This window comes from Poeciliopsis prolifica, unplaced genomic scaffold (genome assembly GCF_027474105.1).
Source record: "Poeciliopsis prolifica strain line A6 unplaced genomic scaffold, Auburn_PproV2 SCAFFOLD001, whole genome shotgun sequence".
Taxonomy (NCBI): Eukaryota; Metazoa; Chordata; class Actinopteri; order Cyprinodontiformes; family Poeciliidae; genus Poeciliopsis; species Poeciliopsis prolifica.
In genome coordinates this window covers 19,330,259-19,356,613 of record NW_026562376.1, presented here as the reverse complement: position 1 = coordinate 19,356,613, position 26,355 = coordinate 19,330,259, and the positions used below count along the sequence as shown (strand labels likewise).

Below are 26,355 nucleotides of genomic sequence, written 5' to 3'. Positions count from 1 at the left end.
TTACCAGTCAGTAAACAAGCCACTGCTACAGTTTTTAACACAAATTCTTTCTCCAAAGTAGCAGCCATGACATAATGGTAATGTTAAATTCTCTCATGCTTCATTATGCAGGTGCTCTGTCTTCACTGATGAAAGATTCTCTCACATCAGCATGGCAATCCTTAAAGGCTTCTCCAAGATTATTGCAGTCAGACTTATTGATGATTTCTGCAATTAAAAGACTATTTCAGTCAAAATACTGGTCTTTTGGGGCACCTGAAGACAATAGAGCATTAAACATTCATCCACACCGGGTCAACCGAATACGATGCACTGAAAATTGAGTAAGTGATGTCACAGCAAAAGTAGTGTAACAGAATGTATCACAAATGGTAGTTAATTTTTGTTTAATAGTATTTTTTTGTGAAAAAAAAAAAACTTAAGTCATCCTTTTTTTTTTGCTGAAACACATTTTATTTTTCAGTTTCTCCTTCCTGTTTTAGTATAATGACACATACAGTAACTGTATGATTAGTAACCATACATAGCACCACAATTATGTATGTCTTATGAGCAGCATTCACCTCTTATCATCCATACGTACATTCATACATACTGTTTATATACTTACATGCACACTATATATACATATGATTCTTAAAAACATCTTTGGATAAAGCAAGACAAGCAAAGTCAACATTTCTCAGTTCAGTACCAATGCCCACTGAGTAGGTCACACAATGTTTACAATTCAAGTATTGAATATTAAACGCACACACACATACACACACACACACACACACACGTATATAAGTTACAGTGTAATGGTTATTACAAAAAAGACATACAAGATTACATTTCTACAAAGTTAATGGCACATAGTGCATAAAGTATTCTTGAACTTCTGATACAGATCTCATAGTACAATTGGCAGTCATAAAAAAAAAATAAATAAAAATGGACGCCAGCCAAAGGTTTTCTAGCTGCTCGCCGACTTTTATCATCGTCAGCCGTTCTTTAAATCAGAGGAAGCTGCACTGTCTGAGGAGACAATAGTCTGGATCTGTTTCCCAACTTTGGTTAAAAGCTCAGCATCTGCATGCCAGTGTGTTAAACTACATGATGGTTGTCACTGTAACAGTTGTGGATGAGGAGCTCACGTCGCCCGCAGGGGGAGATTTCCCATGGGACAAGTTCGTCTGGTATGTCTAAGAATCCCGCGTTGATATCAGTACTCTGAACTGCTTTGCAAGCAGTTCGTACATCAGACATTTCAAGACATTTCTAACTCTGCCGGTTAAAACAAAAGAGGCTCTGCCACAGAAAGAGTTACCCTACTTTTCCATTTTTAAATCGGATGTAATTCCAGTAGTTAAAAATCTTAGTACTTTAAGGTTAGTGGTTATGCAATACGTCATCAGAGCACCTTCTTACAAAGCAGACAACGTCTCTTCTTGTGGCAGTAGTCATTGTATCAAATGACAAACATGTTCACAGGTCAGTATAGAATAAATATGGTTGAACATAAATATGATACAACACAGTTCAGAGTACATATGCTTGTGAGAGGTAGGGTTGTGAGGACTTGGAGCAGGCCAAACAGAGTGGCTGAGATGCCATACCTGACTGTGTCATGTACAGTAAAAGATGAGAACTTGTGCAATGAAATAACAACCTTTACACTGAGCTTTTACTCTAAGAAATGATCTGGGTTTCCGCTCATAGCAAAGGCATTTACCTAAACAATTAGCATGTCAATGTGACTCTCAGTGACATTCAGTAGTGAGGTGTTGAGCGCATTTATTGGCAACCAAGGTAAAGATGTGTATAAATCATCTTTTATTACCCGGGGCATAATCCTTAGGAGGTTGGAACATACAGAGAAAAGGACCTCTGACCTGTGTGAAAGGTCAGAGGTCCCCTCTAAGGGGTCCTCTGCAGGATTTAGAACCGATGACTGAGACAGACATGGAATGAAGTCAGTTTTATGTCTAGCTTGTTATTTAATTAAATTAATTATTTTAACTATTTCCAGAAAATTGGGAGAAACTTTGATTGTGATCAACTATGTGTCCCCGCAAAGAAAAGGAAATCAAATATTAGAGACTGCAGAGTCCAAAATGTCATTAGTGAGAGAGTTAAATGTGACACTATTGAGTTTGTTTACAGCTGCAGAGTTTCCAAGGATATATTCATGGCGATTATTTTAATCATTTTAGCTGGACTGGGACTTTGTTTTGCCTGATTATTGTTCTTAAATCCTAATATGTTCTTTTTTATTATACATTTTTACCAGCAGTGCCAATAACGACTAAAGATAGATCACAAACTGTAGTAGGAACACATAGGCAGCAATGCAATCAAAATATAAAGTTCTTCAAAAAAATGTCCATCTAAACTTTGACCTCTGATGTGAGGCAGGTCAGGAACACCGTCAGTACTTGGTTACTTTAAAAAAGTCTAGAGATTTACTGTCTCAAGTTACATATGGATAATACAATGTGGGACAAAATTTTCCATACATAGAAAAAATAAACATTTTTGTTTTTGTGGACATCTTGGACCACTTCGTGGTTGAACTGCAACATTTCCAGTTTTCTAAAACTTGCAAGTAAGTTTTGCAACAGTGTCGTGTTGTGATGCTCGTTCCGTTTTCTGTGAAAATTTTGTGCAACCATGCGACTGCGTCCCGATCCAGCCAAAAGTATAATTTCAATTCTTTGCTCTTTTGTCAAACGCATCTTCTTGGGCATTTGAAATACAAAAGAAATATACATTTTACATTCTCCTATGTATGGAAACTTATGGCCCATCCTGTAATAACAATAGTTGTATATTGTCTCAGAGTGGTCATTCATTTACTCTCATTATGTAGCACAGCGAGAGAATCATTAATTTCTTAATATTTCAGTCTATTACGCTTCCTGCAAAATGTTGCCAGAAGGAACAGAATTAAAATTCAGAAAAGGCTGTTTTAAGATGAACATATTTAACTTGATAAGAGAGAACATGAAGCTGTTTTCCTTGTTTCGAGTTCTTGCATGCCCTCCACCCTCGGTGACCAACAGGCCCTGACTCCCTTGGTAATATAATTACATCAGAAAATACATTTCCAAACCACAAAACGTGCCGCAGCAAAATGGCTAGCAAGCAAATAAAGCTGGCTCGTCTTCAGTTTTAAGGAAACACTTAACGGTGACAGCATGCAGCATTAGTGGTCTGTGTTGTGTATCCTTTAGCTGCTATCTGGGAACCGGAGATGTCACAGCTGACGCCCCTCCTCCGTGCTCACAGCCGACGACTGGATCCAACAAATGACTCTTATTGTGTGTTCCTGGCCCACTGTCATCAAACTGAATTTAGAGATTTGTTTTCGACTTGGCTCTCAGTGAACTTGGAGGAGAAGACCATTATGAGCGTGGGGAATGCACTTCCCACAGAAACCACCGCAGCGGCCGTAAATTCTTGTTCCGTCCTACGCATGGAAATGAATGAGAGAGCAGAAAGTGGGCAAAAGGGCAGCGCTCTATGCAAAAATGGACAGTTTATAAATAACAGTGGGTTTACCAGCAGACTGAAATAACATCATGCTTAAAAGAGAAACAAAGCACAATGGAATTTCATTCCTGCACTCAGAAATGTGACTTGGATAACAAAATGTCAACAAGGCAATACTTGAAATATCAACATCAGATGTCACATGAAAGTTCCTACCTCAGATCTGTGGACTTTGACCGAAACATAGTTCCCTTGAGATGTCCACTTGGTGTTTGGAGCCACTTTAAGGCCCGTTCCAATCAGGTTGATACTAAATTGGCCCTAAAAAGCACAGAGAAGCTGCTTCACGTAAAATATCATGCAGAAAGGAATGCATGAAAACCATGCAAATGTTTCTGATTATCAAAAAACATCACATGTCACAAATCTATCCTGAACCTTGTTTCTGTTTTTGAAGATTTCATAGGCAGACTTGCTGGTGTGGACTGCATCATTGTTTTTGCTGCACAGACTCGAGATCTGAAATGTTTGTTTTGGTAGAGAACAGACTTCGTGGTTCCATCGATTACAGCAAGTCGTCCTGCTGCTGAAGCAGCAAAGCGGCACCACGCTGCCCCCACCATGTTTCACTGTCACAGTCAAACATGCTGTGTAGGTTTTACACCAGATCTAAGGGGATGCCTAAACTCCCAAAATGTCAGTTATCAGAATATTTTCAAAAAGTCTGCAGATATTTTTTTCAGCATTTGTGTTATTTTCAGTCACCAGTGGTTTTTCTTTCATAGATGCCATTACTGGCCAGTCTCTTTTTCTATTTCATGATCTCTGACCCGAACTAAGGCAAAAGAGGGAAACAGTGCTTTGGACGTTCTGGGTTCTTTTGTAACCTTCTGGATGAGCCATCCCTGCTCTATCGGAGTAATTAGTTCGTCCCTAATGAAGGTTCACCCTGTTCCATATTTTCTACATTTGTGGAAAACAGCTGTGGTTCATTGGAACTCCAAAGCCTTAGAAATATCTTTGTGAGCATTTCAGATTGATAGAGTTGAATCATTTTCTTAATTCTGTAGGCCTGAAAGTAATCAGTTCCAAGTCTGGGTTGTGGAAAATAAACAATAATGCAGACAATCACAGTTATTTAATGATCTAACAATGAAGGCACTTATTTTCTTTTTTTTTTTTTGACTATGTCTGGTTGGTTCGGACTGCTTTTCAAATAACCACTTGAAAGCCACTTTTTGCATTTACTTCGGTTATCTTTTTCTGATCTTATAATAGGCACGATGATCTGAGACAATGAGATGTGACAAAAAATGTAAAATCAGATGTAATCAGTAAGGAGGCAGCTACTTTTTTTTTCTCTGCACACATCATTTCCACGAGGTACAACTTGTCCAACCTGTGGGCACTTGGCTGCACTATAGCAATCTCCTGCTGTAGCAAATGGGACAGGCCGCCCGTGAATAGTCTGGGAAAACTGGAGGTCTGTGACTGGTAAACAGAAAAGACAGAAATCTTGAGTGAAATTGTGCAACAGTCGAAGAGAACAGACTGTAAACATCTGCTGGGAGGGAAAAAAAAGGAAAGAAAAAACACACAGATAACTGATGTCACTTTGCCAGATGTGTTTGCTCCGTCTGAGATTTTTCCACTCAGCAGTTTGTAAAGTGAAGCTGGAAGGCTCTGTCTGGAGAGCTCAGTGAAATTAAAAAAATACCTCAAATTCTGTGAACTGATTTTCTTCTTAATGTTATGTTTCTTGATCTTTTTTCAATTTACACCAGCATAGAAAGACAAACACTTTCCCTAAAATGTCTGAGTAGAAAAACAGTCTTTTAAATCATTATTTCAGGATTCCCCCATTATTTCGGTTCAAAAATTGGACATTTCCAATCTCAAAATATCAAATGGGTAATATATTCTCATTGCGTACCATGCGAGTGCGTAGATGTTTCGTGTTTTTGTGTATTTATTTTATCAGCTGAGCCACATCGATGCCTGAATAGTGAAACTGTTTTGTAGAAATTGTGAGCTTGTCAACATGTGATCAAGGGGAAACATAATATGAAAATAAATGAATCACTAAATAAGCATAATAAAAAGAATTAGATTCTTCAAATTCGGAACACGGGTCATGGAGAACAGCACCAGAAAGTCCAGAAGAAGCTGCTTTCCCATAGTTTTCCAATCTATCCAGGAACCACATTGTTTTCATTAAGCCACTTTGTTTTAACCTCGAATCCTTCTTCAATCAACTTGGCTTGTTTTTCCTCCTGCCATTCTTCAGTATTTTCTATATCACCGTAAAGTTGCACTGATATGTAAGTCACACTCAATTAGCACCTCTTCAAACTTCCCCCCTTCATCTTGAACTAATTTTCCTGCCTCCGATCTGATTTGAGCCACCATAAAGCCAAATGAGTACCATGCACAAAAAATAGGTGGGAACATGGTGTCAAGGACGCAAACAGGAAGAAGCCACCTGAAGGCTTTGAGGTGCTCCAGTCTCCTTTTTAAAGTGTACGTGAGCAAAAAACGAACAGACAAACACGTGCATCCTGTGTTAATCCCTATCCTTTAATCAAAGGCGTACTTGAACACAACAGTTGAAGCTGACTGTAAAAATTTAGAGGAAGATGTGTGTGTGGACAGTGTGTGAGTGTGCGATTGGCTGCTTGCAAATATGAAAAAGTGTTTGATGATGGTCCAGTTGGGAGTACCGGAGTGAGTGCTCACAGATTGCCTGGCTAAGCACATGTACGCATGCATTCCTTGATCCTCCCTGCTCACGTGTTTGTATGGTAGAAGCCTTGTGATGTGGATGCTGAAAGTTCACCTTTTTTTAAAATCATTTTCAGCAGACAGAGTGTGTGAGGCCTTTGGACCTTATTGGCACTCTGGGATGAGGTGTGCAAGAGTTTAAATCAACAGAGATGTGTGGTCTCATTACAGCAGACGGTGTAAAGCAGTCACACAGTAATTACGAACTCATTATCCGAAGGGAGTTCAGGTCCAGGCGAACTTTGTGGAAGAGCGTGTACCCTGCTGCTGAATAGTCGTTTCTGCAGTCACAGTCCTGCCTGCGACTGCCGTTGTAAGGACATTCGAAGGGGTTGATCAACCTATTTGGGAAGGACAAAAGGCGATAGGATCACTCCCGTAAAACAGGATCTTAAAACTCATAGCTACGTTACAAACCTGTGGCCGTACACCTCCGAGTAGTTGTCAGTCTGACCGCTGCGCAGTGTCACGTACTCCTTCGGGAAATCCTTCTGCATCTCAGCACAGTAAATCTAAAGCCAAGCACATCGTGAGACGTGAGACAGGAGCCGGGATGTGCGCAGGAGGATTTCTGTCCTCAAAGACGCACCTGCAGAGTCCGAAACTTGACCTTAAGATAGTATTCCCCATCCATCCTCACACCCTGGTTCCGCTGAATGTCTCGGCAAGAAGTGAACACCTGGCCTGAGGGAGGAATCATCAAAAAAGGATTGTGACTTGGCTCTTTTTTAGTCTCTTGTCTGTTTTCCAAGACTGCTGGAGAGTCCATATCGAGCTGATTAGTTCATTATACTTAAAACATGACCACAAAACTGGCTGTCACCCAAGCATATCATTTTAATTTTGCCAGCGCTGGACTTGGCAGCAGCCTGGTTGGAAACGACTGGCCCAGTGTGCCGTTGCTGAGACATGTGAAACGTGATTGAGCTAACCTGCAAACTTTGGCCCGGCACAATTAAAGCTGCCCCGGTGGGCCCCCCGCAAGGCATTTTGATAGAAAACTGCTGACTCGCTTTTTGTTGTTTCGCTAAATTATCACTTCGGGAGGCTTTAAGCGGGGCTCGCCGTTCTGCCTAATGTACCGAAGAAAATCGTGGTTGGATTTCTGTAAACACAATCAGATACGGTGTTGCTTGGTACACACAACACACTCAATTTAATCGCAAAACTTTCCACGTAGGCAGTGTGTGAAGACATTCGAAAAGGAGAACAAGATGGTTCAGTCAAAGAAGAAACAGCCAAATCCAATCCTTAGGAAAGGAAAGGGGAAGAGAGCATTGACTGTTAACACAACCCTGTCAATGCAGTTGGGTTATAATACATAAAACAAAAGCTTTCTAAATGCAAACTGACTTGTGTATTTTTTGCTTACTCTGAAGAGCAGTAGTATGAAACTAAACAAAACTGACACGAGTTTACAACGTTTTAACAAGTAAAAATCTGAAAACAATTCACACCCGCTTACTTTGTTAACTCTAAATAAAATCTCGGAGGTTTGCTGGAGAACATTAGAGAACAAACAGAATCCTGAAGACAAAGTTGTTTGAAGCAGGTTAGGGTATAAGAAGCCATCCCAAGCTTTGGAGACTTCACAGACTGCTGTTCAATCTGTAGTTTATCTGTGAAATAGCTGCAAATCTTACAAAACAGGGTCATCCATCTAAGCAAAAGATTGAGCAAAGACATCCTTAATCATCCTCTGGTAACTCTGGAGGAGCTGCAGAAATTCAACACTCTATTGCGAATCGAAAGTGAGAAGCTCACATTGTCTCTCTTGACACGCAGCTTGCGGTTCAGGTCTGTCTGATGGACGGCAGTGTTTAGACATTTGCCCCTCGGAAGTCACACACTCCACCCTACGCTCCATCACTCCTGCCCCACAGGTCAGCGAACACTGGAACAGAGACCCGAAACAGGAAGAAAAGGGACAACATCTTTGGATGATTTGAAACAAGTGGGACTGATTTTCTTTGGTTGCTTAATGTTCTGTGCTTCACCTTGGACCAAGGGCCAATTTTCCAGTAGGAGGTGTGAGGGCACTCCCTGAGGAGGCACGGCTGAGTGGCAGGAGGGTGAGGTTCAGGGCAGATTTTTCCTGCAGAGGACTTCTGAGTGTGGAAACGCTGGGAGTGCGAAGAGGAGGGCATCAAAGAACAGGAGACAAAACGCTGCTGGTAGCCGACGCCACAGCTGGCGGAGCACTGAGAAACACAAATACATAAAAACATAATGATAGGAAAGAGCCAAAACTCCTTTTTTGAGTCTGGATTAAGTCGGAGATTAAATCAAATGTTTTAGAAGTTATCTCATGGTTTTGAGTGGACAAATACCAAAACAACAGCCCTACTATGTACCTTTCTTAAACAATATGTTTTATTACATATTTGTTAAAACTGTCATCATGTCATGAAAGTTTCCGATGAGACACAAACGTAAAAAATTAGTGCAGCAAATCCCGATGTGCAAAATTGTGACAACAAGAACTGAAATTGCACAGGCTTTCGGATACCGCCATCAGTTTTCATTCCCACCTGTGACCACTCCCCTGCTATCCACGTGTAGTGACAGGGCTCCTCTCTGCAGTGATGGAGGGATGGAGGCCTGGTAGACGGTCCACAGTGGTCATCGTGGGCAGGTGTGGGACCAGGGCCGACGCATCTCACCTTTCTTCTCTTCATCCCTTCCCCACACGTTGCGTTGCACTACAAGTCGAGACGGTGAAATATGCGTTGTTTTATTGGTTCTAAACACAATATTGACTTTATTTCAATCTACGCAGGAAAAAGTCATCCAAGTTTGTCCTCCAATGTGGCTGAGCAGCAAAAGATATTTAAAAAAATAAAATAAAACATTTCAGACTCTAGAACTGAGCGACCTGCAGCCTTTATGGCAACCAATGATACCAGAAAGTATTTAATCATCAGGGTCTGGATATATATGAATGTTCTAACTTTTGTTTGTTGGAAAAAAAAAAAGAAAAAAAGAAAAACAGCCGTCTTTTTCCACTTTACAATTCTTCATTAATTCTTATTGGTCTAGCCCATAAAACCCGAATGGAAAATTGTTCCTTAGTGTGCAAATCTGCTAGTATATTTATGATATTGCGCAGATAATCAAAAGACCAATTGGATAAGGAAAGAAACTCCATTTACCCGTTCCCATTCATCCGCCACCCAGGTGTAACGTGTGCACTCTGCTGTTTGGCACACTTGGACTGCTGGAGGACGTAAGTGAGGACTGCAGAGGTCTTCTCTGACTTGTCCCGAACCTTTGAGTCTGCAATAAACATCTCGCTCCTGAACTCCAGATCCACAGGTGACAGAGCACTATAATGAAACACAAACGGAACAGAAATACATTCAGTTTTCTAAACAAGCTTCACTTGTGATTCTATGAACTGATAACTAAAACGTTCAATGAAAACCTCCGATCTCAACCTGGACCTTAGTTAAGTCTGTCAATGTGATCAGAAAAAAGGTTTACAACCTTGAAGTGCTGGTTGCTGAATTCAAGATTGAATTAGTTAAACTAAAAAGAGAACAACATATGGAGGCAAGGATGTGGAGATTGAGCGCTTCAGTTTCCTAAAATGCATTATAGACATGTAATGTGGCCAAACAGGGGCTCAGTATTAAGGCAAGGCTTCATCGTTTATTCTACTCAGAAAATTGGCAAAAATTCACATGCGAATGAACGCATCCTCACATTTTGCCGCAGCTGTAAAAGCGTGTTCTCTTGACCTTCAAAAAGTTCACCGGGTTGAACTTTTCCATGAAACTTTGTTCAGTCTTCCCGCTGAGTGCACTTATCTGCAATCAGACGAGCGTCTATCTCAGCGATCTCTTTCATGTCGTTCGTCAAGCATACCTGCACACTGTGAGGAAGCATTCTGTGAAGCCTGAGTTGATCGAGCCGATTCCTTTGTAAGCTCATCAGATACGTGCGGTCTGATAATCTGAAAAATACACAGCTGGATCAAATTACCAAGGACTTCTAGATCCATTTGTGTTGATCCGTTTTATTCTGCAACTGTAAGTTATCATTGCAGAGTGTGCGGAGGGATGTGAAAGGTTATGTTTTAGGGTAAAAACCTTAAAATCAAAAACCCCTTTTGGAAAAAAATAAAATAAAATTAACATATAAAACGTGAAAACGGAACTGTCTGTTGAAAGGTTAAGGTAGGAAAAGATGTCACTGTGTTGCTTTCAAAAGAGGGAAACACAAAACTGCACAGCATGCTGCCGCTTAAATAAAAAAACATTTATGGTCAGCTAACAGAAATGACAAATTATGTTATTTTGCTACATAGTTGTACTGGGGCTTTTCAGTACAACGTTTGTTCTAAGCATTTTTAAGCTCCAGACATAAGTGCCATCAGTGGTGGCACCCGTAGCACAATTTGCAAAATTATGCTCCTGTACAAAACTGCCTAGTTAAAGGTCAGATCTTAATCCACCTGAAAATCTGTGGTGAGATTTTGTATTTGATGTTCACGGCTGCTCTCCATCTGGTCTGTCTGAGCTGTTTTACAAAGAAGAACCAGCAAAAACGTCAGCTGGATGTGGGAGAGACCTAACCCAAATGATTACAGTAAAAACTGATTTTAGCAATAATTGGCTCAGGGAAGCAGAATAAAAAATGCTACTTTTATTATTTTTAATTTCACCCTCCTTCAACTTCACAAATATATTTTATGTTAGTCAACACACAAGCGCTGAAGCGTCGGTGGTAACGTCACAGATCATAAAATTGGAGTTTCACCTGAGTACTTTTTTGTTTTGTTTTTCACACCTTTTCAGTCAAACTGCTCCTTTAACTCCAAGTATAACAAATTATCTCTGCAAAAAAGAAAAGAAACACCAAATTACATGGAAAGCCGTTTCCAAGAATCAGAAAACATGCTTCGTGTGCGTCGGTTATGGGATCACATTCTTAAAATATTTTACATTAAACATTTCACTAATAATGAAAGACGATCATCAAAAATCCTAATGTGTATCCCAGATTCTTTTTAAGCATTTTACTACATGCCCTCTGTCAGAATGACATGAAATGGTATGTAGCTATGGAATGAGTCCCACTGGATGCTGTGGATTCAGGGTTGTCATATGAATGAATATTAAGATATAAAACATGTCTTTGGGGCCAGATGAAGATTTTATGGTAACTGTTGGTATGTTAGGAGTAGCGGGGGGCTGGCAGGCAGGGATGATTGCTTCCAGACATCAGCAGGAGCAAAAGGGAGGGGAGGAAGATATGCGTAAAGCCTGAGGAGGGCAGGAGTTCTTGGGAAGGAGTCAGAGGTTAGGTTTATTCACGCCGATTTTCTATGTTGAAACGTTTCCTTTAGCTGAAGCATGTTCAAAAAAGAAATGTGAAAAACAAAAATCTTTTTTGGAAAATCTCATTTTCTTTCTACCTGTACCTACAGTCAGCCTTTGCTCTTTCTGAAGTGACACATAATAACATAGCGACTCAAATATTTGATTCAAACTTCTGACCTATTGTGACATTTTGTCAAGCAGAAACTTCAGTGCATTGGGATTTTATGTGACAGTCCAACCCGACGCATAATTCAGAGGTGAAAGGAAAAAAGACGTGGTTTTCAGACTTTTCACAAACAAAAATGTGGAAAATGGTGAAGGCATCAATATTCAGCATTGTACACAATTGAGAATTTATGTTTACAGACACTTATTATGCGTTAGGTTTGAACTTGAGGTTTTTATGAAGTATAAAGGGCATTACATTTAGAGTTTAGTTGTCTAAAGGTTGGAGAGAAATATCCCACAAACTTGGCATAAAAGCAGCAAAAATTTTATTAAAAAAATGAAACCATGTATAATTTTTCTCCCAGCTGACTATAATGTTCTACATTGTGTTGGCCTATTACCAGAAAATCTCCTGAGAAAATGTGAAAAAACCCAGCTAGTGTAAACACTTGCCATGATAACGTATACCATTCCTAACATCTTGTCTAAGCAGATTCGAGAAGTTACACTCGGCTGCATCTGCTGCACCTGGAGCTCCAAGTTGATCGAATTTTATCAAGACATTGTGTATGATAGAATGCGAGTGTGCTGTGTGTTTCCCAACAAATCGGATTCAAAGAGGAGCCTGCTCCGCCTGAAGCACTGGTTACAGAATGACTTTCGTCGTTTTGCCAGACTTATAAACCTGAAATGAAAACCTCAGATACGCTTTATAAACAGTTTTGCAAATCAAGCCGGGAGTGTTTGGGGTACGCTTGGGGAGGGAACTGTTGAACAGAAATAAACTGAGCTTGGATTAGACAGATGCTCCACATCTGCAGCCTCCAGGAGGGATTCGGTTGTGTTTGTGGCTGCAGCACCGCAGCCAGACTGGATATTCGGCGGGTCGTGGAGCAGCAAGAACAGCAAACATACCTCCCGCCACCTGTTGGCTTTCCAGGCAGGGCATCCTCGAGCTCGGCAGGCCTTCTGCGCGCGCGGCCGAGTCAGATGGCTGCAGTACGCATCCTTTATTTGGGTTTGGTTCTGGAAAACACAGGCTATCTCCCGCTGCTTGGTGCCGCGGCCACAGCTCACTGAACACTGAGAAGAGGGGAAAAAAAACAACGCTTTTCATCAAAGCATGTCAATGATAACGCTGCAAATTTAGAGGTTTAAAAGTCTTTCCCTAGTATTTGGCACGACTGGTTTTTAAAATTATGACTTGGGTCAAAACTTTTTGGGTATCCTCCACTGCCCTTATGGTCTGTTTGTCCTGACTGAACCAGTGGAGTCGAGTCAGGTGAGTAAGCTGCTTTCCTTTCGAGATCAAAGCTTTCTGGTGGCCGCTCGAGAACATCGACTTCAAGATTGAATTGGCTGGCCTAATTTTGTTGTCGCGGAGACCTAATTTGGTTATTGTTCTTCACATCCAAGCTTTTATCTTACTGGCTGCCACGATAAGAAGTTGATTTTATAGTTTGACATGTTCTTTCCTTATGAGGCAAAGTCGTTTATGATGTTCTCCAGTGTTCCTGCTGCAAAACATCAAAATGTCATAATGCTGCCTCCTTATCACCTCTATATAAAATAACGGTCATATTAGCAAAACATTTCACCACGTTTTCCTTCATAAAATTACAGAAAACGTCTCCAAAAATAAAACTTTATCCTTGTGTGCTTTTCTAAAAAGTGACTTTGCTTCTTAAATTGTTTTTGTTTTTTTCGAGTAATGATCTCTTCCTCACAGTGGCCTTTGAGCCCAAGTTATGTACAAGACATGTTTCTTATAAGACTAGTTGGTTTTTGTTATTTCCTATTTTGATTTTACACTTTGGCAGACATTGTTCTGTGGTTGTCTTTTTCTTGTTGACTTCTATTTTTGTAGCATTTTTTGACCTCGTTTGTAATGTTCATTCAGCTGTTTGACCTGTAAGCAGAGGAGATACTGAGATAGCTGCTGCGAATCCCACAAACTTGGATTCATACACACTCTTTGATCATCTGGTAGTAATAAGCACCCCAAAAGGAGAAAACACAATGAATAAAAGCCAGACACCCTGATGACAATAAACAACAACTAAAAAAAATATCTGAGATGCCTGATAAACTTTTTCAAGAGATTTCGGTTCCCGTGTGGCCGTGCGGTGATTAGGGCGCCAATTTCTGCCCGATGAGTGAGCCTCCACCCTCCACCGCCCACCCCCCACTTGTCTAGTCACCACAAAAAGGGAGAGCTGGAATAAAATACACGAGATGCATAATTTCCAGTCCAGATCAACAGCATAATGTTTCATTGTAACACTAATTATGACCTCAGAAGGATTGCGTAACGACGAGCGGCTGTTATGTGTGGTAAACGATGATGACCCCTCACTATGAAACTTTGGTACTTAAGAATCTTGAAAAAAATGGATCGAGGTCAGAGTGCCCTTTCCAACAAAGCCACCTTCTGCCTTTTGTTGTCGCTGCGGGCGGTGGAAAACGTTGCACAAACATACATCCTGTACACTGTAATTACAGAGGCATTTTAAACACAGGGTGCTCTCAGCTGACATCAAAGCCTGGGTGACTGGACCCTTAGCGCCGCAGATACCCGCTGCACGTTTACTCATAAATGATAACAAAACTTCCTCGGCGGAGAAGAGGCATGCTGGAGGTGGGGTGGATGGTCTGTGACTGAGGAGAGGTGGGGGATGGGGGTGGTTGTGGGGGTCTAGCCCCACCTCACTAGAGCAGAAAGCAGGAGGGAGGAAGAAAGAAAATCACAGCCTACGCTTCCCCCAGCTGAGCTGTATCTGCAGTCGAGCGGTGGGGGGAAAAAAAAACCCCAGCAACTTTATGGAGACGTGCTCCTCCTGCAAACCTGCCAGCCTCATCTGTCAGCCATTAGTTAATCAGGGCTGGTGACTAGAAAAAACTGGAGAGAGAACGGGCGAGGCCCCTGGGACTGGAGGACAGCTTCAACCTCCCGAGAGCGCAACGAGGGCAAGGGACCTGGGACCTGAAGACCCACAGCTGGCTCTACAGGTAGGCCAGGAGTTGCTATACTGCTACTTTAAGACTAATGTTCCCCTGAACTTTGTAAATCTGGACTTTAGAATCAATATCTGTATCTTAAAATTATATTAGATCCCAGCACAATTCTCATAGAATCTGAAGCCTGTAAAGAAATAACGCTATAGTTATGTTTTTGAGTGTGTGTGTCGCATTCTTGCAATGTGTTTCTCCGACGAGGGTTGGAAAGATTTAGAAGATTTGTCATGTTGAGTGAGACCGAGCGAAGGGCAAAACACATAACTCAACAAGTCACACGGGAAATTAAACTCTCCCGAGGCAGATTTGCCCTCCCACGTCGTCACAGCCATTAATTTCACATGATCAGGCGGGATAAGTCTTGCATAATCCAACGAGTCTCATCTGGGCATAATGTGGATTACTTTAAAGTGGAAGGACTCAGCCACAATCGGAAACCAGCCAAGCAAAACAACTTGTGTGGAACAAGTTTTATCCCCCCCTGCGCTCTTTTCTGATTTTTGGCCTTTTTTTTTTTTTTTCTTAGGCTAGAACAAATGTTCCAGTAAGAAAGTCAATGCGGTTTCATCTTAAAGCTCATAATTATTCCAGTTAACTGCTTGAAAGCAGTTTTACTCATGCAAATCTGTGGCCAATGGCATAATTGAGTGCTAAAAGACAGAAAGAGAAAAAAAAAGTCCTGAAGAGCTTTTGAAAACAGACGTTTGAAACCATTTAACATAAGAAATGTTACTTGAGATTAAGAGGTACTCAGACTTTTTGTGTGCTTTAAATGTCTTTGTCTAGAAATGGTAGCTGGAAAACCCCAACTGAACCTCACCCACTGCATAACTCGCAACAGGTAAGCTGAGAAACATCGAGGCTGTGCCGCCGTCTGAGCGAAACCTCACAGATATTCCAACAGACAAAGAAAACAACGAGGACTGTTTTGGCAAAAATCAAACAATAAAGTCCTTTAAATGCACCACATTAAGTTCTACCAAGTTACAATAGCAACAAAAGAATGAGGTGTGAAATTTATTATTGTGAAAAGAAAACTAAGCTAATGGGTTAGCTAGCTTCAGGAAGACTGATATGTTTCACATGAAATTAGAGAAAGTACAGAGAGGTTTTTATTTCCTCCGTTTTGTGCAATGTGCTTAGACATGCCTGAAATTCATTTAGTCTGCAAGAGAGTGAGCGAGAGCAAGACAACGACACGTAAAATAAAAGCTAAACAGAAAACAGCAGAGCAACACCGTCCTCCATTTTTGAGTTTTTATCCTGTCTGTCTTAAAACATGCAGGATTGGGAAATGTTGGCAGCATTTTGGAAATCTCAAGAGTTACACAAGCCTCCACATTACTAAGATAATACATAAGGAGACTACTGTTTAAGAACTCTGCTAACAATAGTTTTTTTTTAAATGTAAAATCTACAATCAGTTTATGTTTACTTTAAGAACAAAAGTAAAACTCGGTTTTCTTATTGTAGTATTACACAAACCTTCCTGCAAAACAGGCTAAGGTCAAATTCCAGGCTCCAAGCTCTCACTACAAGAGGATGTTAATACCAAGCATATGGTAACTGTAGACAGGCTCTTAAAGGGAACTCAGAGCAAGAGATTGCAGGAGGGGAAGTCTGGAGGTTTGCCCATGACTGAATGTTGCCAAAAGTTGTTGCGTACAGTATTTTGTATGTGGAATGTTACAAGTCAACTATGACACACTAGTCCGAGATAGCTGGGAACAGAATGTACATTAACGTAGCGTCCGATGTTTTTACGTGTGTTCTCAGATGCAGAGAATACAAATTCTGAACACACAACTTCCTGCTGTTCGTGGTTTTGTTTTTACAGGAAGGTTCTGAAGGACCGGAGTCCAAACGACCCATGCGGTGTGATGGCGGTGGGAGAAGAGGAATTTTAAAAGCCGTGGATCAGTTCTGATCTGCAGAAAAACAACCCGTAGTAACATCATGCTATCTTTCACACAGCTGTGATGTGCAAAGCCGTTCTCCTAATTATGAATGCAGATGATGACATGAAATAATGACTTCCCCGTTTCTTTCTGTTTGCAGACTGTTAATTGTAAGTATAGCAAACTTCAGACGGGTTGACGCTAAACAGCCGACTCTGGACCCGGTGCTTGTAAGTACAAATCTGTCAGCTACAAATAGACAGAACAACACATTTTTTCCTATTTTCTTCTCTGAAAAGTAAAATCCAGGTTTAGGCAATTGTGTAAAAAGGTATAGTTCACAATTAATAAAGGTTTGCATTAGTTTCCTATAGTTTAAAGTGATTTCAATGAGATGCCCAATAAATTTGCATGTCTAGTATTTTCTCTGGTTTACATGTATGCCTCTTACACTTTACTGTACAAAATAAAAAGCAGCATAAAGTTATGTATTATGCACAATAAGCATTTTAAAACCACAATTTATTTCAAATTGAACAGTGAACAAATAGGAGTTATTCATTTGTTATCCCAAAACATTATTTAAAAAAAAATAAATAAATGCTATTATTTTTAGTAGCAGTAGAGGTATTTGTATTTTTTTTAAATAAAAAAAATTGTTAAAATAAAACATAGTTTGTTTTAAATCTTGGTGTGAAAACTGTGACATATTTGGTATTTTTATTAAAGATTTCACCGTTATCGTGAGAGAATCTTATATAGTCATATGCATAGACATGTTTAACTTTTTGTAAACAAACACAACATAAAATATAGTCGCAAAAATGTTGATTAACCGAGGAAATAACAAAAGAAATCCACAGTGAAGACCAGATATAAGATTTTCGAGTAAATCTCTGACAGTGTTCCCAAGTCTTCCAGCTCAATGTCGCGTAGCTACATTTCTAATCTACATGGCAGGCAGAAAAAGATCTTGAGCTTGAATTTCAGGTGTAAATCTTAAAGAGTCATCGAAACACATTGTTTAATTTTGTTTTTGTGTGATAATCCAACTCTTCACGCCTTTGTTTCCTCCTTAAAACCAAGACTCATTATTCCACAATGTCTAATAATTGTTTTCTTTGTCCCTTTTTAGCCCCTGTGAGAGAAGAAAACATACCACATAGGTCAGTGATTTGACAAATAATAGCTTATAAAATGTATTTTAGTCTACTGAAAGAATATGAACACACTGAATGAGGCAATGTTTGACACACGTCCTTGACCCAGCAGTCTGATGACGCTGAAACTGAGAGGTAGCTGACTGACACGGACAACACAACACATAAAAGTCAAACAGTGTGGCGCAAGTATAGTCAAACTTCTAATAGAAAACATGCTGACATTATAGAAGAGCTTTCACATCGTCAGTTTTAGGACTATTACATCCCTGTTTGCTGACAGGAAGTTCAACACTCAATCTATCATTGTCTAACCCATTAGGAAGGATATCAGCTGCATCTCATTTTACTTCATCAGTGGTGTTGAAAGGTCCAAAGAGCATGAGGCCCCATCGAAACCAAGCCTGTAGTGTTATACACACGGCACAGAGATGATCCAGTATTTGTAGATATAAAAGCTTTGACTTCATTACTTCATTGAAGCTGAAGCTGGGGGAAAGTATTCATTAATCAGAATACTTGCAGTCTGTGCCCGAATTCTTTCCTAAGGTGTTCTGTCAGTCCAACTCAGTCCCACTGAAACAGGAAGGGAGAATCCCAAATTGTTCCCACATAATAGTGAGTATTAAATGGTCAAAATATCTTTTATACTGCATTGTCAGAAGTTCTTAAAATAAAAACAACCCCTCAGCATGATCATTCTTCAATCAAGTTCACACTTGACAATGCAGTCGGGTGAATGCTGTTCTTCACCACATTCAGACTCATTCACTGGATTACCAGGCAGGCAGACTTCATTCGTCAGTCCAGAGAAAATCTCTATTGCTCTAGAGTTCAGTGGTTCCACTATATAGTGGCACTTGGCGTTACAAGGCTATCATTTGAAATTCTCAACCATGGAAACCCAGTCTATGTGATTAGTACCCACCATTCTGGAGATAATCTGAACAGCTGTTGGCTTTGCTACTTTACTTAGTTTATTACTAAGTGGCTGTCAACTGTTTAGTAGTGCAGAACTTTTACAAACGGAGTTATTGTCCATGTAGCATCCTACCTAGCTCATTTTGACTTGTTGGACCCTTAAGAATGCCCCATTCTTACACAAATGTTTGGAAAAGCATTGAGATGCTGGATTTTACACATGCAGTCATGGAAGGGACTGGAAAATCTTAAATGATTTAGAGGGGGTGACTCAGTATTTCAGACAAAATTGTACATGTATGATGCAGATATAAACAAACAATTCCAATTGGCTTAAAGTGACATTCCAATAGGGTTGGAGCAAAGCAGATGCTTTCTGCCTGTGTCAAGGAAAGGCCATGCCCTCTGTCATTCAGTGGACCTGGGATACCCCAAACTAAACGCTTCCAGATCTTGGTACCCCGTCTCTTCCCCTTTCGTCTCTCTGCATCTGTTCCTGATCACTCTCGAAAAAACATTTACTCCTCTGCATGCTATAGGCTCCTCCCTTCGTTCCTAATTTCTCCTAGCGTTATGTTCAGGGACTGACCGTTAACACACAGAGCTATTAAAAAAATATGTGGCGTCTTACACAGTGTTGCCAAAATCTTTTGCAAATAAAAAATGTAAAGAGTGGTAAGCCATCCCAAACCAATACTTTTTAAAAATAATCTTTTGCTGAATTTACAGCTGCACGGTAACAGATGTTTTTTGTTTTTTGCAAGATAGCTCAAGCTCAGTCAGATCAGATGGAGAGCTTACTTTCCAAGTGTTACCAGGAATTTTCCATTTTGATTTACATGTGGACTTTGACTGGGCCATTCCAGCTTATGTATTTGATCTGGTGAAAGGTCAGCCAAAGCCCCAGTCTTACACTGAATTTTTATCCAATCTCTGATAACTTTCTTACCAGTGTTGGCCTGTATTTTCTTTAATCTTTCCATTACGTCCGACCAGTTTCCTTTCACCTAATTATCAAAAACAACCACAAAGCATAATGCTGGTACTAACATGTTTAATCACAAATGATGATATTTAGGATATTATTTTTGGAAAAAACATTTCTATTTTGTGTGGCTTTGTAAAAGGTATGTATGTTTTTTTTTTGTTGTTGTTTTTTTGCCTACTGTCCTTAACGTTTATTTCCAGTCCTGACCTAAAGCAGCCTGAAGTGCAGATACCTTTTAGATTTGGTATTCTGATTATGTACAGACACGTCAGGAGCTTCATCTTTTTCCCCCCAAAACAAAAAAAACTCTATTTCATATAATGTGTCGAAACAAGCCTGTAATTCATTCAGACTGCAAGAGAGTGAGTAAGTGAGAGAGAGCAAGACTTCAATTGGTAACCCTGTCCTCAGATTTTCAGTTTTTAACCTCTGTCTGTGTAGAAACATGCAGAATTGGGAAATGCTGACCTGGTTTTCTGCCTCCAAGGTTTGTCAAGGTTAGCAGTAATCTTTTAGCCAAACTACCGCTTTCCTTTCGCCCAAAGGGGCCACAGCGTCATTTGGTCTCCCAATGCATATTCAAGTGAAGGCTGTGACGAGAACCTGGCGCTTGCTTTCATCTACTAATTTGGTTGCTCAAGCCCGACTGACAGGAAACGCCAGACCCATGATGTCACAAACAACTGACCCCAGGTGACAGGTTTGAGGAGTGTTCATGCTCATTGCTCTTAGGCTGGAGCAAGGAATGTCAATGTGTACATGTGGTTTTGATTTGAAGTGCTGTGATTAGCTTGCAGACGCTCTGCTGCCACGCCTCCGTCCCATGGAAAGCATATATTTAACAGGAAGTGGCATGTTTTTGCTTATAAGAAGGAATAAATAACTTAAGCGGTGCCTGTTAATAGTACAATGAACCAGAATTTCAGTGAACATGGCTTTTCTTAAGGCAAATAGCATTAGGAAAATATTTTATCACCAAATCTGACAAATTAATTAAAAATTTGTTTTTTGTGAAATGTCTGCAATAAATCTGATTATTCCTTGGTGTCTTCTCATCATTTCCATACAATTATGATCTCTTGACACATTTTTGCTAATATATGGACACTCAGAGAAAGACAGATAGGTAGAAAGAGAGGAGAGAGAAAATTTGACATTTAGGGATAACTAGGAATGTGAGGGAAATTCACAATAACATATATGATAAATAACTATTACAATATGATAAAAACAATTAGGCTGATTTCCATATTACAAGATTGCTGTAACACTCCTTAATAATTAATTTACCATATTTGGCCTTTTTCTCAAAAACTCAAAGCCCACATTCTTCTTTAGTTATTGTTTTCTTTGTCTGTACAAATAATGGAAATTAATTTATTGAGCAAAACGAGTTTATTTACTGAAAATTTATCTCAAGTTGTAGTAAAAGCTATCTGTATTAGTATCTGGCAATAATTGGCAATTCCTTGATGTTTTATGAGGTACTTAAATTTTGTTGTGATAAGGGACTAATTATGATTTGATTATTATTCAAAATTACCTCTTGAGTCCCAGTGTCTGCTTTGTGTGATTAGTGGGTTTTCTCAGCTGTGCAACCCTTGCCAAAATTAATTAAACTAAATTATTGCTACGGTAAATAAAGTGAACGTCTGCAGTCTGGAGCCAAATGCATTACTGAGACCTCTATTACGGCAATGGCAAGCAGATGTGCCACCCAGCGCCAATGTTTTCCTTGGTCTACTTTCCCTAGGGAAACTGTAAAACTAAATGGTGAAACACATTAAAAGAAGACAAAAGGAGATGCACCAATCAGGAGTTTCCAGGCCAACGCCTGGTTTGCTTTGTGCTGTGACCAGATGATTTGGTGTTTAACTGATTAACATGTAAAACAATAGAAGTTTGTCCTTTATATTGAGTTGAAATATGACAGAAAAGAGAAGACATAATGGTATTATTATATTTTATGTTCCTAATCTTTGTTTGACTTCTAATAAACTCTTAAAAGTGCATCATAGTGCACATATAATGATGGATGATATATTTATAGACTGAATTTGGTTCAGATTTCTAAATTTGAGACGATTAATAAATAGCGCAAAACAAAACCTGAATGTTCACAATGTGATGCGCTAATGACTGATCAGGGCCAATAAAGGCTGATTTGAATCACTGACTGATTGATTGGTGCATCACTACTATAAAATCGCTTCGTTTTACACAGCAGGGTCTGATTCACTAGATGTACTTTAAATGACAAGTAAAAAAGTGCCTTGATTACAAAAAGTCCTTTGTATGCACCCCATCCAAAAACACAACCAAGTGCTGAATCCAGTTGCATGTCATAAAAATGTCTATCCAGCCAAAACAATAAACTATACATATTTAAGGATTCGACTTTCTGTGGTGTGTTTTTATTTTCTTGCAATTCGCATCCTTGAAGTATTGCCAAGTTTTATGTGCTTAGTGGGGTTCTTTTAGAGATCAGAGAAGTATTTTCAAAAGCAAATTTTATTTCGCTTATAGGGATAATGTTAAGAAACAACACAAATGTTACAGTTACGTCTCTTTAATAGTTTTTACATAAAAATGCTCAACATAACCTAAGTATCTTGCATGTGAATGAAATAAATAGCAAAACAAAAACAAAAAACAACATTGAACCGAAACAATACAAAATAATAATAACTATTATTATCATAATGACAATAACGTAGAATTGATTCATTTTGTTTTTTGGACCACAAAATATAAAAGAAAAAAAAAACAGACTGTGGAAGTGAAACCACCATAGCACCATGGCAAGGTTTTAATGAACATACTGACACACACACACACACACACGCATGCATGCATACGTAATAAGAGTAAGGAGCAGGAACAACCAGACGGGGATCCACCTATGTATCCTCTTCAGAAATGATCCCAGATCTCTGGTGAGTTAATCTTAGATAAAATAACCAGTGACTGCCAACAGAAGGTTATTAATTTGTAGGACTGTAAATTAAACTTGAGCATTTATTTGGAAAACGTGATCAAAGCTTAATTTGTTTGACCAGATCGACATCATTTCTCAGCGTTAAAGCTGATATTTGAATGCTCTTTGTGTTTGTTTGTTTTTTACAACCCACTAAAACCTTCTGCTCTGTCTTACTGACAGTTTTCACATGTTGTTTATTGATGTAAATATGATGTTTTTTTTTTTTTTTAGCTTTTACTCATTTTTTTAAGGCTTCATGTCATAACAACATACAAAATCTGCATTTTCTTTTTTATATTTTTTATAATAATTTATTTATATCTGCACCTATTTGCAAAACCTTTAAACTGAGGTGAAGTTAAAAACTTTGGAGGTAATTGTTCACTTTTAAAAATGGAAAGTAACTTTGGTCAAGTGTTCAGTCAGAACTGGAAGAAATATTAGAGCTGCAACAATTAATAATCTGTTCTAAAGAAATAAATACGTACATATTTATATATGTTTATTTTAGAACAAGAATCCTTCAGAACAAAACAAAAAAAAACTGGCCATACGCAGAAATAAAAACAACAACGGACGACCGGAAAAGCATCTGTGTGCCAATGTTTGAATTTGCGGTCAACAGCACCAATGTAATGAAATAAATACTTTTTAAAACTTGAAACCTGATCAAACTCAACAATACCAAGAACGTTTCACTATTCTATTTAAAGAAGTGCACAGAAGCTGCGAATATTGTTTGTTTCGAATTTCACTCATTTGCAAAAGTGATGCAAGTATTGGCTCTAAAGTGCCAAGCCGACATGTCTAACTGAGATCCCAGGCAAAAGTTGAATTATTTTTGGAAGATCCTGTTTTTTACTTAATGGGATGGAGAAATTACATTATGGAGCCATATGTGTAATAAACCTTAAAGCTGCAGTCCAGAGTTTTGAGAGAATCTTCACAATTTGATGACATGACCACCGATGGCGGGGGATAGATCGCTTACTTGTAGCGTTAGGTAGTTTCTATGTCATTAGCACAACTGCAACAAATTAGCAATCTCGACCTTGAATGGCTTTACGTGTTGTGTGGACGGAGGGTATGAGCAGCAGCTCGTACACCATCATGATTGACACAGCTAAGAAACACATCATCTGTCTCATTCTATTCTTAGGACATAGTGACAGTTTTAACTAATATGTAAACACAATTAAAAAACAGATGCCAACTGCAGCTTTAAAGTAAGTTTTTTTTATTGGAGTAGCATAATTTCACTCTAACAAAAATAAAACTTAGTTTTAGCATATTTATTATTTTTTTTAACTTTATTTATATACTTGATTTTAATACTAATACTTTCTTCTTTTTATATCACCTCTTTGTCTTCTGCTACTCATTTCACAAGGTTGAAACAAACAGAAATGTAACCTTTAAACTTTTGTCTCTGCACAATTTCTCCAGATCCTAGTTCTTTCTTTTGCTCTCCTCAACTCACCCAACTTGTTTTCTAAATGATTTAGATCTATCTTTCCTCCAAGATGACTTTGGAGGAAAGTCAATTTTGTATGAATAAACTATCTCTTAATACTATTCCGATCATTATGCTGCATGACTGCTTTCATGATACGGACATGAATCATCCCAGTTTTTCAAATTGCCCAGTTGTGTTTCACTGGCTAAAGAGGTAGGTGGTATCACAAGTTGACTTTGTGTGTCGAAAACACGGCACGGCCCAGTCATGTGACTTGCTACCTCTGCAACGTGGCACAAATCAACTCAAGGGAAATCGTGCAAAAATGTAATAAAAAACAATTCTGGGGGCAATGGAGAGTCACACCCTCTGGTGAAATAGGAGAAAAAAAGCCAATTCTTTATTAAGATGTTGATTTTTTTTCCTCATCATTCAACATTTATATGGAATTTTCTATGTTGTTCAGTGTTACATTATGCTACTCCAGTAAAAATTCATGCATTTTATGAGTTTTATTCATTTTTACAGCGGGTTGCAACGATAAGTGTAGAGGCACTCTCAAACTGGAAAAGATTCACTAACCAAATAGAACTTCTTCCTGGTATAGAAAAAAGCCTTTTCTTCTGTTGCGTATTGTCAAATGACACTACATTTAATTGCACTTTATTTTGGTTAACTCTTAACGTTATTTCTAAGACGGCATTTCAACCTTTTGTCAAACCGCCTGTGACTCTGACTACTTGGAGATTTTCCAGACCTTCAAACGGAGATGAAGCGTTTTCAAATTCAGCTTGAGTACAAGCACGATCAAAACCAGGAATGAAAACTATGTTCCTCTGTACAAACTGCATTTACCTATCATGGGTAGGAGAGGTCTGACCAGGAGCACCAGTGAAATATAAAATATTCTGTTACAAAAACCAGCTACTTGAAAAATAAAATCAAACTGTACAACGAAACATACACAAAATACATTGAGAGGCCTTTGTTGCTGTTCAATAAAGGCCATAATATTAACTCTTATACACAAATATACACTTGTGTACTGCAGATACAGGGTGAGGACACGCCTAATAAATGAAATAAATACTTCCCTCCATAAACCTAAGGCACTGTTGGACAGCGCTGTCCTGATTTACAGGTTTTAATTTGAAGCCTAGAGTCCAAATAGTTTCCGTGTGTTTTTAATGACGCTCTAGGTGGAGCAGCATCGTTGCTGCGTGTTTTTGTTTTTGTTTTTTTTGTTTGGTTGTTTTTTGGGGTTTTTTTGCATTCTAATCAGCACCATGCCACTGAGGGGCCCATCTGGGTGGGCTGAAGTTGGCTAGTAAACAGTGAAGCTCGATACCTGGCATTTACTTCAGGAACTCCTACAGTTTTCCCGCCTGGAGCCATATCATAACACACAATCTCTTTTCACAGTGATGCACCCCTATTGAGGAAAGTAAATGTCGAAGAGAAATTAGTACTATCGTACCGGCTTCCACGGTCGGCGATGCCAGGACGCAGCGCCTGGGCAGGACTGGAGGTTGCACTGCTCCATGTCAGGCGGCTTGTCCAGGACGTCACAGTTGTAGTCGTTGAGTCTCTGCCCGCTGGGCCTTTGACACACCACTAGGCGAGTCTTCCTCCCTCCACCACAAGTCTGGGTGCACTGAGGGAAACAGTGGAGCAAATGTATCAAACTTCTGATGCTGTTGTGGAAGCTTTACTTTTCCCCCATTAATCTGGCCATTGTCAGGCTCTCTTTCTGCAGCCGAGATTAATGGAAGAAAATCCAGCACACACCTTAGATCAGTGGTGTGAAACTCATTTTCATGTTGGGCCACATCAAGGTTTTGCATCTAACCCTGTCTCCAATGTTTCTTCATTTGGATCCTAAAACTACCTGTCACATGAATTTAGAACGTCCTTAGAGCGCAGGAGTCTTTCAATTCAAATAAAACATACAATTTTAAAAAAGATCAGGTACAAGGAAAGACTGTAACCCTGAATTTAGTCTCACCTCTCCCCAGACCCCGTAGTTCCACAGAGGGCAGGGCCCGGAGTCGCAGCTCTTGGACTCGGCAGGTTTGACCCTTTCATCACAGTAGCTGTTGCTCCGCCCATCGGCGTCCTGGCAGACCACCACTCGTCTCTGGAAGCCTCCCGCACAGGTGCTGGAGCACTGAAGAAAACACCGAACAA

The 26,355-nt window shown here is 39.5% G+C and overlaps 1 protein-coding gene and 1 long non-coding RNA gene across 2 annotated transcripts in view; one reads left to right on the top strand and one right to left on the bottom strand.

Moving 5' to 3' along the window:
- Nucleotides 1-446: 446 nt before the first annotated feature.
- LOC129354936 (A disintegrin and metalloproteinase with thrombospondin motifs 20) overlaps nt 447-26,355 on the bottom strand; it is an 85,543-nt gene continuing 59,634 nt past the window's right edge. The window contains exons 27-39 of the mRNA XM_055024531.1: nt 26,174-26,335; nt 25,646-25,822; nt 12,666-12,833; nt 9,411-9,584; nt 8,790-8,960; nt 8,256-8,459; nt 8,023-8,152; nt 6,848-6,942; nt 6,676-6,770; nt 6,466-6,599; nt 4,877-4,968; nt 3,694-3,798; nt 447-3,454 (exon numbers count right to left, since the gene is read on the bottom strand). Coding sequence (XP_054880506.1) covers nt 3,365-3,454; nt 3,694-3,798; nt 4,877-4,968; nt 6,466-6,599; nt 6,676-6,770; nt 6,848-6,942; nt 8,023-8,152; nt 8,256-8,459; nt 8,790-8,960; nt 9,411-9,584; nt 12,666-12,833; nt 25,646-25,822; nt 26,174-26,335 — 1,797 coding nt within the window. The 3' untranslated portion in view covers nt 447-3,364. The remainder of the gene's footprint in view (nt 3,455-3,693; nt 3,799-4,876; nt 4,969-6,465; nt 6,600-6,675; nt 6,771-6,847; nt 6,943-8,022; nt 8,153-8,255; nt 8,460-8,789; nt 8,961-9,410; nt 9,585-12,665; nt 12,834-25,645; nt 25,823-26,173; nt 26,336-26,355) is intronic.
- On the top strand, nt 14,513-20,776 carry LOC129355028 (uncharacterized). Its single transcript, XR_008605231.1, has 3 exons — nt 14,513-14,759; nt 15,552-15,606; nt 16,603-20,776. It is a non-coding gene; the product is annotated as an uncharacterized LOC129355028 (long non-coding RNA).